Raw genomic sequence first — 19,511 nt, 5'->3', positions numbered from 1 at the left:
CAGTTCCAGAGGTCACGGTTTCGATTCCCGGTGCTACCAGATTTTCTGAGAAGTAGTGGGCCTGGAACGGAGTCCACTCAGCCTCGTGAGGATAATTGAGGAATTATTTCAAGGAAAATGCGGCTCCGGTCTAGAAACCAGAAATCAACGGCCGTGGGGATTCTTTGCGCTGACGCAGCACCTTCTATCCGCCAAAGTTGACACTAACTTCCCCGACAAGCGGCGGTCGCTCGGTCGGAATAGATCGCTTGCGGACTAAAACCACGAAGTTTTTTGTCTCTGCTGACCCACACAATGCTCTGATTTATTTAAATGAGTCTAGAGCTTGCTCATCGCAGAGCGTTGTGTGGTTTATTCGAAATTGCTGTAGGCATCTCAGACTCTACAGCAGCGAATGATAAAATGTTTGGTGAATAATGAATTGGAAAGGGTTTGTTTGTAGCGGTGGTGGCCTAATGACGAAACTATCCAAAAATTTGCTCTGGAGGGAGTGAGGAAAGCCACGAAAGAACTCAGTCAGTGCAATTGGTGTTTGGGTTAATATTTTGATGGGGTACCTCCAAAATACAAATCTACGATATTATGTCAACGCTATACCAGCCTGCTCGGTACAAACACTAATATTAGGTCATGCGTGGAAAAGAGATCTCGTTATGGTTTGTAATTTTTAACTGAAACTTTTTTGTTGTGTACGTTTAAGATATAGAAGGAAAATGAATGTAATATCACTAACGTTGAACCGACACATTCTGGAACTTTCCCATCATGTCGTTGTGGTTAAAGAAACATGGTGTTTCGGAAGCGACCTCTGCTTCCGTCAGTACATAAATCCATGAAACCTGCTCTGCTGGGTCCATTAGATTGCTAGCCTCTATTCCTGGATACATTAGTTCCACCTCATGAACCCATATATTTTCCTGAAGACGGAAGAAGAGCCACTACCCGAGATGCTGTGTTTGATTAACCACAGTAAGAGTATGATAAATTCCCAAAACGTCACTTTAATAATATACGTTCGCCACACTTCTGTAGACTTATCTTTACTGTTCGTCATCGCGTTTATGGAAGTCAACAGTTGGACCCTACCATATTATTAAGTAGCTCTGTTAAAAATACATGAGATCCGCAATTAATTAACATAAAGATTAATAAGAGGCGTTACTGGATAAAGCGCCGATTACAGTGGCCGCACGGTCCAAGGCATGAACCGTCTTCTCCCGTTCTAACTTTGGAGTCATGGGTTCGAATCCCACTAGAGGCATGCATGTCTGTGTGCGTTTATTCTGTGTTTGTGTAGGTAGCAGCCTTCCGACGGGCTGATCCTCCGTCCAAGGTGTCCTACCAACCGCATATAGGATTAAGAAACTGACAAAGCGGCCCAGGTCCAAAGGGCTATAGAACCATGAAGAGAGAGAGAGAGATAAATGGGATAATATCTATATTCAAATGGAGCGCTCATTTCCACTTGATGTTAAAAGTGTCTTGCTGTTGCACAGTTATGTACGCAAGCGCAAACGATATCCGATGTTCATACGTAACGATATGTAAGGCGCACACTCACTGCCAATTGGTCGTGTAACAGGATTGCGCGGGATTGAGGTTGTTGAACATGTGCAGTGTGCTGTGCAAGCGGAAGAAAAATTGACTGGTATTCAACAGGTAAGTGCAGTATTTTATCCATAAAGAAGATTTTTTCTTTGGTCTGCATTATCCAGCTTTCAAGATAGTACGTTGTGTCGGCTGAAAACTTATCCCCTGTGTCTAAGCTTGTGACATCGTAGGTACAAGGTGGACTGTCGAACAAGTTATCTTTTGTTCTTTTAGGTTACGACACCGTGTAATTTGGTAGGTGCGTGCCAAATTTTCAGAGGAACATAAAAAGAGTCTCTGTCTTCATGATATTGTCATATAATCCAAAGAAATATTATATTCTAACAGGTTATGTTTAGGTTATCATCGATTGTTATCCATATTCTCTTCAAATTAAATGAAATTTTTATAGCAACTGGTGCTGCAATAATTATTGATGCTTATACTTATTAAATTAGATTAATTATTAAATACAAGCATAACGAAGATCATCGAATTCGTCCTTATCCTTTTGTAGTTGTTTAAAAGTGGTTTTGCCGTGCTATAAGTCAGGCTGTCAGTCTCCGGCTTCCCAACGCGACGGCCCTGATTCGATTCCAAATCAGATCATATGGAATTTGTGGAGTACCAGGTAGCACTGTGACAGGGTTTCTCCGAGTACTTCGGTTTACTCTGTAATTCTCATTTCATCAACCGCTTCATTCCATTGATATTGACAGGATTGTTAAATAAACTCGAAAGATGCTTTGCAACTGGGTAACTTAAGTACTTCTGATTAGAGGGACAGAATATTTAACAAAGCTGTTACAGTTCCAGAGGTTATTTCGTGATGACGTAGAAACGTACTGAAAACTGTGTGTATGTGGGGGGTGTAGGAGTTCCAGACGGAACCCGCTGTGGGTTGACTGAAGTGAAACCACAAAAAGAAGATCCTAAAATAACTACTCGGAATTCGAAATGGGTACATCTTAGATACATTTGTTACGCATTATTGCTGAGCTTGAAGCATGTTAGTGAAGTTTAGTGGGTAAAGTAAAAGTAAAGATATCCCTGTAACAGGCCATGAAGGCCCATAGGGTTGTGAGACGTTGAGGGTCCGACATTATCTAGACAATCGGCTCAAAGATGGCAGTAAGGTTGTCAGCCTTACGCGCCGGCCGCGCATTACTCCCCAGGTAAATTAATTAATTCATTTCTGGTACTCATTTCTGTTAGAGGCTGAATAAATGCTATATTTAAATGCGTTTCTGGAATCACAATTCACACCGCTGGCTACTATTTCCACTTTCGCATAAATCAGAACTGGCGTCAATTTACTAAATTACATTACTAAACAGCATACTTTACTCTCTTGCACCTCGTGTACTCTGACGACCGCCTCTGTGGCCTAGTGGTCGGAGTTTCTGGCTACAGATTCAGAGGTCCCGGGTTCGATTTCCGTCGCTACCAGATTTTGTGAGGGGTGGGCCTGGAACGGAGTCCAATCAGCCTCGTGATAATAATTAAGGAGCTGTTTCAAGAAAATACCGGCTCCTGTCTAGAAAACCGAGATTAACGGCCGTGGGGATTCGTTGTGCTGACCACGTGACACCCTCTGTCCGCAAAAGTTGGCACCAACTTCGCCGACAAGCGGCGGTCGCTCGGTCGGTATAGTTCGCTTGCGGGCTAAAGCCACTGAGTTTTGTTTTTGTACGCTGAGAATGCTGGAAATGAAAATGTATGGAGAAAGCTAACTAGTGCAGCGAGATAATACTGGATGGGCCAAGTCAGAGAATGTGTAATGCAGCAAATGATGAGTTTTAGTAATGTGGAATAAGTAAACGAGCAACACAAAAAAAAAAGTTGATATGGATAGATTCACTGAATTGAATGTAATCGAAGGTAAGCGGTTATAGCACATTTTAAGGAAGGCATTAATATGAAAGAGTTCATGTAAGAACTAAAGTCGGAGGAAAATTTGGATTTGACAACAGCTGATTATTAGTAGATTTCTAGTTCGTCATTCTTTGTGAAATGAAAAGTAATTATGTGGTAGACAATGCTATTTGCCTCAATGTCTGACACTGCTGACACTGGCGTACACACAGTAAAACGCAAATTGTATAAAAATTGTGGGCAATCGACATTACTCGAGGTCTGCATGCTAGCATTTTGAAATGACCACAGACCGAAAGAGTCTTAAAAAAATTGAGGCACTATGCTACAAGCCGGAAGGTCTCGGGTTCGAGTCCGAATGAAGTAATTTTTTTTTTCATTTGACCTAATCTAGCAGCATTATGGCCCTAGGGTCGACTCAGCCTGTAACAGAAGTGAGTACCAGGAATCTTCCTGGGGGATTAAAGGGCGGCCGGCGCGTAAGGCTGACAGCCTTACCTACATCTTTGAGCCGATTGTCTAGATAATGTGGGATCCTCAACGTCTCACAACCCAATGGGCCTCCACGGCCTGTTACAGGGATAGTTTTTTTACACTTCTCTACCATTCGCATTGGCTGAACATGTAGAGTGTACTAGAGGTAACAGATAATGTAGAATAGTTCATGTTCGGTGACACTGATAAGCTTCACACTTGGACCGCTTTTCCTCCAGCGAAAACGTTCTTATTACCCACTGGATCAGAAGTGGGGTGGGCCCCAGTGCAAGACAAAATCAATGTGAACTGAGATTGATCTCTTGTCCCAGCCGAGAATGGGACTCCGCGTCCTCTGTCCACCCGGATACGTAGCGGCTGTATTGGCTGAGCTATCCAAAACCACATAAAACTATATTGTTCAATTTACTAGGTGGTTCAAATATGACCGGGACTGATTTTTTGCAAACAAGCCGCACTCCGCAGCAGCTGTGCGACCTTGAGAGAGTGAAGCCACAACCTCCATCCTCCTCCTGTTAGGGTTAGAACCTGTTCAGTCCTGTCTGGAAGTTGCTAGAATGATGAGTGAACAGACGGTACCGCGGAGCGTGGAACAACGCATTGTGATCAAATTCCTCGTTGGAGAAAACGTCCCGTCCGCTGAAATTCACCGCGGACTCCAACAACAGTATGGGGAAGAGTGTCTCTCACGGACTCGTGTGTTTGAGTGTGAACCACCTTGTATTTTTGATTTGGTTCGTCCTGGTCCGTCCCGCTAGCAATATTGTAAAAGGTTAATCAACTCCGTCCAGTGTAACTGATAAATTTTTCTTTCTGTCTTTCCCTTTTAATCCTTGACACTAAGACCGAAACATGTCAAGGACGAAAGATTAAACAGGAAAGAAAGAGAAACCACCTTATCATTTAACTGGTCAGATTTGATTAACCGTCCGTTAAATTTAATCCAGAAATTACATCAATTTCATTGATTGGATTTAAGGTCCTCAAGGCGGTGGCTAAGAATATGGTCTTTTGGGTTGTAACGCCGTGTAGTTAGGAGGGAAGAACATCGCTTCCATCTTCGGAGTCGCAGAGTAAGCCAGTCAAGAAGTCAACAGAAGCAGGCAGAAAGAACGTGCCACTTTATTCTGTTGGTTTCTTGCTTGCAGGACATTTGGAAGCTATTCACAAGCCGAAACTAGATTTATATTTGCAACAAATGAATATAAAGGTCAGTGAGGCGTGTAGGGTAAGTAGAACCACGTTTGAAAATACGTGTACCCGATGCGAGTACATCATCACTCATATCTGCTGCAGAATGAACAGTGGTCAACGGTAAAGTTATCCCTGCACTGTGCCATAAAGACATATAGGGGAGTTGAGGTATAGCTCCACTTTTCTTGAGCTCTTGACTATGCAGGTGAGTGGCCAGCTTTACGTCGCGGCCGGTTTATCCCACGGAAATCGTCACCAGTACTCATTGGATAGGAAGCTGGGTGGACCCCAGAACCGGTTTTGACGTTATGGAGAAGAGAAAAATCTTGTTCCTTTCGGGAATTGAACCCCGGCCGTTCAGTCAGTCGCCTGTAATCCTGGCTCAGGTATCCCGACTCCTGAATAGTGGTCGGCTGGTGTAAATTTAGCACCACAGTATAAACACACGTGGGGGAATGGAAGCGTAGCTCTACGAATTCTTACTTTTGCACTCGATAGAGATAAAAGGATTGCACCATGCTTTGGCGCCTTATCTTTCGTACCCAGGAGCAGGAATCTGGCAGGACCCCGCGGTGACACAGAAATATGCAGCGTCATGACACTCGTCAGTCATAACCATCTAGCGTCTTATAAACCAGCTGTAAAGGGCGTCAGATTAAAACGAAAGATAAGTTATCTCTGTTTGCTTTTTACTCATATGACTATCATATAAGTCTTTTATGAACTTGAATGGATTACTGCTATCTGTAGGATCTGAACTATTGTCTTCTGGCCCATGTAGTTTAGTTAGTAATTAACGCTTTATTAACATCATTAATGCCATTCAGTATGCTCCTGACCCATGAAATGTTCTGTGGTCTTCATGGTTGAGATTTCCCGTGTGTTTCCACAGTATCTCCAATTAAATGCCAGACTATTACCTTAAATTTGGCAGAACCGCCTCCTCTCCACAGTCCTTCCAATTTCCTACATCTATCTATCTATCTGGCTGCCTGCCTGCCTCTCTATGTATCTAATCATTCGATATATAGACAGCGCCGTTAAATAAACTACAAATTAAAATCTAAGCATCGCTAATGAAAGGTAAGAGGTGAATCTATCCGTGGGATTAATTAAGCACCACGCTGTGATTAGTTTTAAGGAAGTGGAGGTATAGTTCCACCGTCCTTGACCTAGGCACTGTATGAAGGTGAGTGGTCAGCTTTACGCTCTGGCCGCTTTGCTCCCGTGGAAATATCCCCGGTACCCATTGGATTGTAGGCTGAGTGGGCCACAGAGACGGTTCGGACACTGTAGGAAAGACAACAAGCTTTTTACACTCCCGGGAATTGAACCCCAACCCGTCGCTGTACCGACTGAGGTATCCCAACACCAATGCGTCAGTATGGGCCTACTTCCTGAAATATCACGTGGTTTCACTAATAGCGACTTTGTTAATTGAGTCTTATGTAGAATATGTGACATGTGAACTTAATTGCTCAATTACTGTTCATCATCATCAGTAATCTGTCAAGACGACAGGTCCACAGTCTCTTTCAAAACAATTCCTCCACTTAATGCGATCTAGAGCTTTCTCCTTCAAATGACAGTATCCTCTTCTGTCCCCAAGGTCATCCAGCATCTTCTTACGTCTTCTTCCTCGTCTTCTTGTCACTTCTATCCGCCCATCTATCTTTCCTTCGATAGCTTCTTTTAGAAGGCAGTTTCTGCGTAACATTTGTATAATATTCGCCTCCAACCCACTCTAGTTAAACACATGTCGCCGGCGTGTTTATCACTGCCAACATTCGTGTGAACAAAATTGCTGACTGAAGAAACCTGCAGGAAAGTATGAGGGGGGAGGGGGGAGGAATGACGAAGTAGATATGGTGGGGTCTGATCCGTGGAACGTCTTACCGTGGTGACTATGCAAGATCATAAGTGACGTTGCGTGTGGGCCTATATGGAGCTTGCTTGACCTGCGTAATTGAGTAATTAGTAATCATTGAACTGTGTTGTAAATGTTGACATGCGGGTTGGAATGTAACCAGATACCAATTGCATGAACCCCGATTGCGTAACCACGCAACTTACTAAGTTTGACGCTCACTTGTTTCGTAGAAAATAAGCCTACTGTGTCTAGTGCGTTTGATTTGAATACTGGGTCGTTACCCATTAATGTTAAGATTTTCATGAGCTTCGGTTTCCTAGTGTATTGCAAAGGCATATTCAGGCAGAACATGGTTATTTTAAATGCAGTAAATTTAGAGTTATTTATTTAATGTTATATAATTTTTCTGCGGAATATTCAAGACAGATACACGACTGAACAGTTTCTCGGACAAACTATTCGTTAGTGATGCATCGTATGTCGGCCATGACGTAATAAAAGTATTTCGTTTTTCCGTATTGCTCATTCTAATACTCACGTCGTCTTGCGCTGTAANTCACCACTTCTTATTTCACCTTGTCCTTTCCACCGCACTTCGCTGTAAATATTCGAAACAAATTTCCAGAATTTTATGGAACCCAAACGTTTATTGCAGTGTTCACAGTGATTTTAATACTAGGCTTATTTTCCCTCGTACACTTACAGACTTACGAAGTGGCTTCATGCCTTCAGGTTTTCGGTGTGAAAACCAGAATGCACATTTATTGTAACATGTGGGCCCTTCCTAAGAAACGAATTGGCAAATACGTTGCCACGGAGAGATTACGGAACACGGGTTCCACGGATGCGAAATCTGAAAGCTGTAAACACTTAGAAACCCTTCCATTGCTTCGGTATTAACACATGGTTTCCGAGACAACGCGTACATTAAGAACAGTAATCGAACCCTTGGAGGCGGTGATCTCTGTGAGGTTCTCTCGCACTTATAAAAGGGTGTCCATTCCTGAATTCAGTTCAGTCAGAGATTCGTCGGACAGACGTTCGGAAGGGGTTCAGTGTGTGAGCTGTCATAATTGATTGTAACTGTAAAGAAGTGCCAGTAATCCCAATCATCAAATCCAGAACCCATTATTATTAGTCAGGCTAACCCCGATACGTGACAGTATATTCCATTCGTGCTACATGCTCCTCCTCTAGATTTCATCGTCCTAATAGCACTTGATATCAAATACAAATTATGAAGCTCCTCTCTGTGCAGTTTTCTTCACTCTCATGTTTTTGAAACTTAATTTTTGCAGAAAATTATACACATTAGTGATGATTGAGGCAAGTTAATTTTCGTTACAGTTACGACAGTGATATAATTCCATTCACTTAATTTGTTGAAGTGTCTGATAACAGTCGAAAGGACAGTTACAGACAAGCACTGGAGGGGGTGGAGANAACAGAGTTTGGGGGGGGGGGGGAGATTATCCGAAAATCGCTGCCCCCCCGCTCCCCCCGGGTTGCCCAAGCCAACCCAACAGCTGATCAGAAGAACTATAGCTTGCGCACTTGTTCCCTTGTTCCCTTGATCTAGGGAAACATTGGTCTCCAGCATTTTTTATATTGTGGTACGTCATCAGATGATGAATTGAGCCACAGACGCGAACTGGAGTGCATGTATTGGTCAAGTAGCTGTGAAACCAACTGACTTAACTAGAGGAAAGTTCAGTTCAAGTTCACGAAGAAGCAGAGAATGAGGAACAATGTCATAATCATTACTTAAATCAGAATAAACAGAATCGGTTTGTCCTTGAGTACCGACCGGGTGTAAAAGAGTGCTGCCGTAGTTTAACAAAATTTGAAGAAGTGGTGAACCTATGTATTCGGAACCCACGCTGAGAAAAAATTAATCAAATATCTGGAAAATTATATGCATGAACATGAATAATAAATAAAAACAGAAAAAATTGTAAGTAGTTAGATGGGTCTGTAATTGCTACCGTATGCTGTCATCTTTTTTAACTGCAACAACGATAATCGTTTTCTGCACGGATGGGAATGCCTCACTACGGTTTCAGATGTTAGCACCCGAGAAACTACATGAGATTATCAGTTCCCAAGTAACAGAATGTGCAGGCATAGGATAAGATGTCAGAAATGTGTTTTAAATTATTTCTTATGGCATCTACAGTAAATTTAACTTCGTTAATTCCGGTCCGTCTTACTTACTTACTTACTTACTTACTTACTTACTTACTTACTCATGGAGCTGAACCCTTCTGGAGGAGCCGCCAATTCTGCAGCTACTCAAGAATTTCCCAGCATTATATGAACCCGAAGGTTCATTACCGTGTTCACAAGAGCCCTCCACTGGTCCCTATCTGAGCCAGATCAATCCAATCCATACCATCCAATCCTATCTAAGATCCATTTTAATATTGTCCACCCACCTACGCCTTGGTCTTCCCAGTGGTCTCTTTCCTTCTGGCTTTCCCTCCAATATCCTATACGCATTCCTCGTTTCCGCCATTCGTGCTACATGCCCTGCCCACCTCATCTTCCTTGACTTGATCATTCTACTTATACTGGAGAAGAGTAAAAGTTATGAAGCTCCTCATTATGCAATTTTCTCCAACCTCCTGTCACTTCTCTCCTCGGTCCAAATATTCTCAACACCCTGTTCTCAAACGCCCACAGTCTATGTTCCTCCCTTAATGTCAGGGACCAAGTTTCACACCCATACAGGAATACCTTTCCGTCACACTAGTTAAATATTATAGAATGATTTTACAACTCCGTTCTCAGTACGCAACGAAAAGATAAGCAGCTTAACAACAACACAGATTCTTAATCAACTGTATAAAGAAGAGGAAGAAACTGCCCGGACTTGGAAGGACGGCAGTATCACCCCAATCTCCCATAGATAGAAGAGTTACGAAGACTAGAACCTTAGCGATTTAAGATTTTAAATATTAAGAATTGTAATAATTTTTAACTCAGCCACACTTTATTTTAATTAAAATCTTTATATAAACCTTTCATTCAACGTAATAGTAGTTTCCTCAACATGTTGTTACTTGCCTTCTGAAGATGGTCATAACTGACGAAACATAAAAGGCATCATATGAATATACATTAGACCGCCTTTGTGGTCTGGTGGTCAGAGTTCCTGGCTACAGATCCAGAGGCCTGGGTTCGATTCCCTCCGCTACCAGATTTTCTGAAAAGTAGTGAGTCTGGAACGGGACCCAGTCAGCCTCGTGAGGATAATTGAGGAGATATTTCAAGGAAATAGCGTCTCCGGTCTATAAACGTGAAATTAACGGCCGTGGGGATTCGTTGCGCTGACCACGCGACACCCTCTGTCCGCTAAAGTTGGCACTAACTTCGCCGACAAGCGGCCGTCGGTCTGTCGGTGTAGTTCGCTTGCGGACTAAAACCACGGAGTTTGTTTATAAATATACATTTGAGTCACACTGGACGGTGTTTGAAATAATTCTGTAACAACTACAGTAATTTCAGAATTTGTGAACGTGATTATCAACTTTTAATTGCATAAAATTTTTCATTCCTTTTAAAGTTGGAAACGTATTTCTAACATTTTGATTCAGTTTTTATCACCGCAGCCTATCGGGCCTTAAAAGTAATTTTGGACAAGTTTACGTAAAGTTGTTGTGAAGACGGCGTAATGCACATCACGTGTTGATTTCATACAACGACGCAGATAGTAGCTATTATTGTATCGCTTCCAAAATACTAGAAAACTATCCTTGAAACCTGGTCTGTTTGGTGTCTCTCTCTCTGCCATTCCTGTTGCTCCTATTCTGGAACATAGGGCATCCGTGAAACGCTTTCTTTCACTTCAGTTTCTTAATCCTATACACTTTTGGTAGGTCTCATTGGACGGGAGATCAGCCAATCGCAAGGCCGCTACCTACACAGGACAACAACACACACAGAATGAACGCAGATGAACATCCATGCCATGGGTGGGATTCGAACCCACGATCCCAGTGTTCGAGCGGGCGAAGACGGTTCATGGCTTAGACCGCGCGGCCACTGTGATCGGCTCTGTTAAGTGTACATATAGGGAGCTCCGAGCATCAGACACAAATAAGATCAGTGGATAACTGCAGAGCCCGCAGAGGAATGCTTACATTTCAGGATAAAACCTCATAAATCATTGCATAATCATCAAAAACATAATTTACAAAAAATAACAAGGAACACGTGAAGATAGCGGAAGCAATAAAATGATTAAAAGGATGTAAGATTTGAGGCTTTCACGGCGGTGACTATGAAGAAAGCAGTCTTCTGGGATGTGGCACCGTATAGATGTCGTGTTAACCGATGTTTCGGAGGAACGTATCGCCTCCATCTTATTTTCCTTCTACCCTGAAGATGGAGGCGATACGTTCTTCCGAAACGTCGGTTAACACCACATCTACACCGTGCCACATCCCAGAAGACTGCTTTCTTCAATTACAAGGATTGTTACCTTTAGAAATAATGTTCACAGATTCCTCAGGTACAAGATCCAGAATTTACTGTAATTGTTCAGATCAGTGCGGCTGTAATGGTGCTTAGCATAGCATTCAGGGTTACGAATGGCACGACCTCTGATATTGGTACAACTGTATGATTTCGCTTGGGGCCCAACTGAGTAGGTGTCTTCCTTTCTCGCCTGAAGACGGAAACATCGTCTCCTCTATTACTTAGAATTCCGGACGATGGAAGAAGTCCAAAAACCCAGTAATTCTGTGTGTCATCCACCATCGCCAGAACCCTTTAGAATAAATGTTAGCGCCGCCTACCTATACAGAGGTTCTGCTGTTCAAAGAACAGAGTGGGTGTATTATACGATAAGCTGTACTTGTGCATTCAGCTCTTCAGATCTGCTGAAACAGGAAGTAAGCTAAACAGCTCAGTATGTTTCAATCTCTGTACCGCGCATTTTTTTATTTCCAAACTGGCACCGCAAAGGCGTGATATCATGAATTTGAAAAAAAAAAAAAAAGAGAGAGAGAGACCACGCTTGGAGAAGGACGAGATTGGATACTACGCAGCAAATCAGACACGACTGAGGAAATCTCTGGCACAGCAGACAAGGAAGATCAGAGCAAAGAACAAGCTGATTTTCCGACCTAAGCAGAAACCAACGAGCCAGTCGATAGGGTGAGTCCACGAAGACAACACAGCTGATAGTTCTGACAGTGAGTTGCTTTCAATCGCCCCAAGGGCTATCAGAGTGTGAACAACTGATAAGTTGGGCAGATGGAAATATACAGGGTGTCCCAGGAGGAATGTGCCAAACTTCGGGAGGGTGTTCCTTATGTTAAAGTATGCCGATATAACCCAAAACACCTATGTCCAAAGTTGAACGGTTACGGAGATAATGGCCAGAGAAGTGTCAAACTTTGACCGGGGTTACACACTTGTTGATTACAAAATACATATTAAAACTGGCAGGAATATGTGGATTCTGTAATGTTAATAATGTACGTAACATCAAACTAACTTGTGAGTGACGGAAAGCCATAAAATTGAAGTACAAAATACTCGCTCGCCATGTCATAATTGTCCTTAGGTTTCCAAGCAGTATACATAACACATGACTGGCGAGCGATGACGTAACGTGCTGACTGCGCGTTCTGGTATGAGCCAACTACATAAGCACGGCTAGGGAGTATCATCGCACTCAAGGACAAACATAGATAAGGGCTCTCAGCTGAGAGGTACAGCGAGGTACAGTGCTTGGACCTGCCAGAAGACCACACTTTTCTTGGGCCATTATCTCCGTAACCGTTCAACTTTGGACATAGGTGTTTTGGGTTATATCGGCATACTTTAACATAAGGAACACCCTCCCGAAGTTTGGCACATTCCTCCTGGGACACCCTGTATATCAATTCACCCATGATACCCCATGACACCCCCCCAAAAAATTAAGATGCGACACCATAGATTCTTATTTGCGTTGTTGGTCGAGGAGACCAATCGATTCAACCAAGAACAATTGCATTTCCTTCACGATGCACATTTTGTAGTACCCGATGATACTGAATCTCAAAGGTTTCTGTTTCTAGCAGTTACACAAATGAGACAACACGTGACCACCTGAAAGCTATTGTTCGACTGCTGAACAGTTGTTTCCGCCCTTTCATGGCAAAACAATGAGACATGATAGATTCATTCACAGATTTCTCCACTTTTCAAGCAATGGCAGTGCTGTTGACAGTAATGACCCAAACTGACATTGTGGAATTCAAGAAGTAATACTAATTCTAGTATTCTCGTACGCCTGATGATGACCCAATGTAAGGATTGAAACATGTAGCGTCACCAGCCAATAAACAAATGTTGATACGGTAGGATCTATGTTGGTTTTGCGAAATATTGTTGTGTAGACTGTCCCTCTTATATATGGAAGCTAAGACACGTTTTCGACTTCCAGAACGACGAATATTGAAAAATTAGAGCATTTTCATGGTGACGGAGTAAATTTAAAATAGTGCATATCAAAGGGACACATGTGTTTGAAAATAACACTGTAAAGTAGGTAACGTCTGGCTACACGTGATATGGGCGTCTCCATAGGGAAGGGAAGGACACGTGTGCCCGCAAATGTGACAGTAACATACGCAGCTCAAAAAAAATAATTGACCGGAAAGGTGAAGGGACATATGTAGGTGCCCTGTACGATGTATGGGCAGGTTACGTTTATTGCCAAATGATCTGGGGGGGGGGAGTGTTTCGGGACAGTGAGACATAACAGAAAGGAATGCCATAGGACTCTGCTTGCTGTCCGTTTCTTGTTTGGTTTACCCTTCGACCTTGAAGACGGAGACAGTGCGTTACTTCAAAACGTGAGAGAACTTTTACCAGACTATACAGTGTTACATCCCAGAAGATGCCTCATAGGCTCTGCGTTCTGCCTATTTCTTGGTGGTGTGTTTCTTTGCTTGCCCTTCGACCGTGAAGTAGGCAGTGTATTCATAACGTCAGTTGACACTTCTACAAGATTATACGGTGTTACATACGAGAAAACAGTATTCATCATAGGCTCCGTTTGTCTCCTGCCTCTTGCTGGTTTCTTTCTCGGCTTACCTACCATTCGACCCCGAAAATGGGGGGCAGTACATTCCTCATAATCGTCAGTGGACATCTGCCAGACATCACGGCGTTACATACTAGAAGATAATTAATTCCCTTCATAAACTCTGTTTGCCGCCTCAGTCTTGCTGGTTGCTTATGTGGATTTCACATCGACCCCGATGATAGAGTTTGTCCGTAACATCGGCGGACTTCTACCAGATTACATGGCGTTACATCCCAGAAGATAACAACACTTCATACGCCATAATAAAAGGCACGTGAAAGTTTATTTCGCATGTTTCCTGCAGGGAAATCCAGGTTAATACGTAGGAGATGAGCTTATGGTCTGCCAGGCTCAGAAATGTTAAAAATGTGGCACATTTCTAGAATTCAGGACCATCAGGACTGTGTTTAAATATTGATCATTCTACCTAGCGAATACCTGTACAACGAGACTGGTGCCTAGGTCACTGTGGTTGTGCTGACATGACCCCAAGTTGAAACAACGTGAGACCTCGCCCAAGAGAATTTAACACAACCTGCATTCACCCCGTTCGAGACGTATTCAGTATTGTAAAGGGAAACCACACCCATTATCCTAACGCAGGCTTGAAGTTTCATTGCTAATTACATTTTTGACGGCTTAATTGGTGTTTTTAATTAAGGAGAAAGGAATTAACGAGCTCTCATACCTGCAAGTCTTTTTAATCAGCTCATTTATTTGAATTCTGCCTCGGTGGCCGCTTAATTTTATGCTGCTAATACACCGTGATCGCGGGTTTGAGTCCTGTTCCAGGATATGGATGTTTCCATTCTTATTCTTATTCTGTGACTAAGGTAAAGCGTAGTACACTCACGGTGAAATTTATAGAGCTATCAAGCATAAAGTAATGTTTACTTCTCATGTATACTCATTCCAGCGACCAGTACATGGCTTTTCATTGGCGAAACATGACGCCTTGGAGTATTGTGGGCCAAGACAGATGCGCAGTGTAGAGTAAAAACTCCGTGGCTTTACAGAATTACTGTACTGGGAGTTTGGAATTTTTCCATCCTGAATTGTAGGTAATAGAGGACACGATGTTTCGGAAACAGATCAAGTTTCCGAAACGTCTTGTCCTCTGTTACCTAGAATTCCAGACGATGGAAAAAGTCCAAACCCCAGTAATTCTATGTGTCATCCACCATCGTCAGAACCCTATAGAATCCGTAGCTTTAGTCCGCAAACGAAATATACCGATCTAGCGACCGCAGCTTGTCAGCGAAGTTAGTCCCAACCTTAGTGGATAGAGGGTGTCGCGAAGTCAGCACGACGAATCCCCACGGCCGTTAATTTTCAGTTTTCTAGTCCCGAACGCAATGTAAATTAGGTGCACAAAATCTGAGCTGGTGAAGCCGTTGCCGAAAGACGAGACCGAAAGAAAGAGAACGATCTGCGCATGAGTAGAGCACTTTTATCCCCGTATTCATTAACGTAGTAAGGAAGCGATGAAGGTTTTGTGCGCCAACTCTAAAATGTTATTAACTTTCGTGAAATGGAGGATAAATAATTTTAAATTTGAAGCACAGCACCCAGTTCCGTAAGCAAAGCACTACTGTCATAAGATACAGACTCCCTGTTTTCTTCCTTGCACTCATCGAAATATCTAATACTACCTCTATCGTTCAAGGTCAGTTCAACGTTTTGCCAGGTTATACAATGGACTGATAAGTAATGTTCGTGTTCCTTCGTCTGTGTTTTAAGATCCACGTGTCGTCACTTATCAGAACTGAGGTTGGATTCGGAGTCAAGGATAGGAGCAACATCGTGACAGTATAATATTTGGTATTAAAATTATACGAAGATACAATTATTTTGGAAATGTATGCAGTGTAATAATTCTGGTGCGTCCGTTGTCTTCTGTTGACATACCTCGAACCCAATTAGACTTACGNAAATTGGCACTTTTTTAAAACTTCTATTCAAATTAAAATGTCTATAAATTTACTGTTCTTTTTCTTTTTCCAAATTTTTAAAAATTAAAATTTTCTCGGGGTACACGCCCTATATCTATAGTGCTGCAGCGGCCACTTCTTGTTTTATCGCTGTTCAGGTATTGTTCTGTGTAGGCTGTCTCTGTGTGTGTCGCCGCTTATATTTTATACGGCCGAAATATGTAGTGTGGAGGAAGAGAAGAAGAAAGAACTACAATTAAATTGTTGCACTTAAGACGGAGTTTGTCTCATATATATTGTGTGAGTGTAACAGGATGCTTAAGTATAATATTAGAAACGTGAAATTAATCGAATTTCAGTGACATTTTCCAACGCCAAATTTGGTGAAAATTCATTAAGTAATTGTCGAACTGTTGCATGAGTACGAAGGGAAGGACGAATATAAGGAAGTTAATGGACGAATTCGTGCAATTTTCCGTTCAAAATCGCGAAGAAATAATTGTATTTCAGAATGTTTTAATAATCCATAGCCCATAGTCCTTGGCCATCGCCAAAGCGAAAGAAGAGACTACTCAAAGCTGGAGTGCCAGAAATGCAGGAGCACCTACTAGTCTCGGAAGTTTTGCCCGCACCAAGCGGAAAATAAGAAATGGCGTAACCCTTAAGGAGGGAGTAATGTGGCATATTTGCTCAAGGCAAAAACTGTAATGCCGGCAGAGACAGCCGTTTCTAAGTAGCGGCTGCTCCGACACGGACACAACAATTTCACGGCAGCATTAGCAGTGTTTTCTACGCGGTCCGTGCCGAGATATTTTAAGCAGGACAAGTTAGTGAATAGAGTTAGTCAGTCAGTTGGCAGTTGCTGAAGCTGTCAACTGAGGCCGGATACAGCTCGGGAACCCAGAGGAAGGGGAACGTCTGCCGGTAGAAGACTGACTGAGAACTCTAGTCTGTGTGTGATAGTGATTTTTAAAGTGTAGTCATGAATTGTGTTAAAAAGAGTCCAATACATCCAGTTACCAGCCCAAACTCCGTCTATAGTCATTTATACACGTGCCAATATCTAATGTATTTAATGTGACACAAGAAATATAATATACCCAAGTACAGGTTTACATCTCTGCTGTTTATAAACTGTACTGTGATAGATTTGTATATGCAATAAATGAACTTTAATAACAACAATAAATATAAGATTGCAAAGATGCATTTGAAATATGTGGATTCTGATTCACAGTTGTTCTTTCACCTTTGTTCCATTTTCATCTAGATATGAGGTAGTTCTTCCGCTTTTATAGATGTCAGTGAATCTTTGTGTAATTCATCAGAATCATAAATGTATTTATCTGAATATATTGTAGTAGATAACAAAACTTTGTCAGATTTATAGTACATGCTTATGAATCAGCGTTCTTGGGGCATCAAAGACATGCAGAGAAACTGAGAGAATGATTAAAATAAGATCGCTACACAAATTTAAAAAGTTTATTTTGTAGTGTTTTCAGACTTACGAAAGCTGTTGTTTTCATCTTCTAGCATAAGAACATTCAGGTCAGTTGTGTTTTGAAAAATGAACCAGAATTCAAATGAGAAGGAAAATGCTCTTGACTTCATTATTCCACATGATGGTGAAAGTGAAAATGTAAAGAATGGAGGAAATTTGTTAAACATGTAAGTACAATTTATTTACAATATCATTACATTTAAATAAATCTCTTGTGAACTTACATGAGATTAAATAATAATAATACTTATTTTTTGTTTTTAATAGAAAAACAAAGTATTTGGCCAATGAGATTATCCAACTTGGGCAGTATATATCACTCTCCTTGTGTTTCCGTAGACTGCCATAGCTATTCAGTTAGTCCTGAGCCTGTTCAGTCTAGTTTATATAGCACGAGTATCCTGTGAGGTGCAGTGCGCTGTACTTTCAAAGGAAACAAAGCGTGATATACTGGTAGCATATTATGTCTCCATTACATCTGAGGTAAAGGTTGTGCAATTGTTGTAACCGTCCTTCGGTTCTGCTAGCTCCGGTAGAGCAATTCGACTCCTATCAGGGCGTGTTGACTGGCCACGACTTGGGTGATTAGTGGGGTTTTAGGTGTAGGGAAGTCACCTCAACACCAATTAACTGTTGAAGTCTTTATTCAACCTGCACTATTTAAATGGAAACAGCACCGGGCGACACACTTCACAGAGTTGTGGATGTAGGCTTCCTTACTGTTTCTGAGACGCACACTTAATAGTCACCAGAGGACGTGTTTACAGGGATCAAAGCACGTGTACCCCCGGTGAAGGTAAATTTCAGAGTCCTCCTTGCCAAGCACCCTCTGAATGGTAAATATCTGCCCTGGTTAACCAAAATTCGGGCAAAGGACCTCCCACTTCAGACGATGATTGGCTGGACCGGGCAGACTGGGAGGTTGCTTATCATTCTCCTTCAATTAGAAAAGCGAATATCCACTAGTGTACAGTTTAGGGGTGAACTTTGCCACCTGCTGCGTGGCTGTCAAACTGAGATTTTGGGGTAGCAGGAAACGACGCTGCTAAATTTATGACTTCCCCTGTCAAGTTTAGAATTTCTAAAGGACTCAGCCTTGTTTTACGCGTTAAATTGACTGATTTACGGATGGGCAGCTGGCTTCAAGCTTGACCCAAGCCACTTGCTGCGTGTCTCAGGGGGAAAATTTCAAATTGTGAGGCGAAAGTGAGGAATTTCACAAAACCCTAACCATACACAAGCATCAACTGACCATCCCATAAACTGGACAGTTCATTGAACGTATTCTGGTATGTGAAGGAACCAGTCAGTACTAAGTAGTAAAAAAGCACCCATGTATAAAATTAGATGTAAAGTTTAATTAAGTTTTTATATCTGAAAGTCATGTGTTACACAGTGTGTGATGGTCAGTTGTGAAAATTTCAAATGCAAATAATTTTGCATTTCATATTATTTATTTATTTTGTCTCAGTAGATGATTGTTACATGATATAGGACAAGTCAGTTACTGTACATTGGCTGATTACAATAAGAGAATAAAGTTACAATACTTATAATTGTTTACAATAGATTACAGTAGATTACAATAGTTAAGATTTCATATAGTGTGAGGTGGAATCGATATTAGGTCCCCTCGGCACGTCTGTGCCGAGAGGACCTAATATGGACCTGTGCTGGCCTCCAGGTCATTTATGTATAACAGAAACAACAGTGGTCCCAGAACGGAACCTTGTGGGACGCCATAGCTGATGGATCTCTTTCGGGATAGGTAATTAATGTTTCGATTAGTGTTTTTGCATCTGTATGTAATTTCTACCTCTTGTTCTCTGTTTTCTAAGTACGTTTGGAACCACCTTACTGTAACCCCTCGTATTCCCATTGTTTTCATCTTACTTAGCAATATATCACGATGTTAGTGGCATTCAACTTTTGTGCATAACACTAAGTTTCTGGGGGAGGGGACTACTA

At 42.0% G+C, this 19,511-nt stretch overlaps 1 protein-coding gene across 1 annotated transcript in view; it reads left to right on the top strand.

Annotated features, from left to right (window-relative positions):
* The first annotated feature begins 1,579 nt into the window (after positions 1-1,579).
* Positions 1,580-19,511, top strand: part of LOC111864975 (multidrug resistance protein homolog 49) — a 51,761-nt gene continuing 33,829 nt past the window's right edge. Inside the window, exons 1-2 of the mRNA XM_023852632.2 lie at positions 1,580-1,659; positions 17,576-17,710. Of these exons, the coding sequence (XP_023708400.1) occupies positions 17,610-17,710 (101 nt within the window). The 5' untranslated portion in view covers positions 1,580-1,659; positions 17,576-17,609. The remainder of the gene's footprint in view (positions 1,660-17,575; positions 17,711-19,511) is intronic.

This window comes from Cryptotermes secundus, unplaced genomic scaffold (assembly GCF_002891405.2).
Source record: "Cryptotermes secundus unplaced genomic scaffold, Csec_1.0 scaffold209, whole genome shotgun sequence".
In the NCBI taxonomy this organism is placed as follows: Eukaryota; Metazoa; Arthropoda; class Insecta; order Blattodea; family Kalotermitidae; genus Cryptotermes; species Cryptotermes secundus.
The sequence above is the reverse complement of the archived record's forward strand: the minus strand, read 5'-3'. Positions and strand labels throughout refer to the sequence as shown.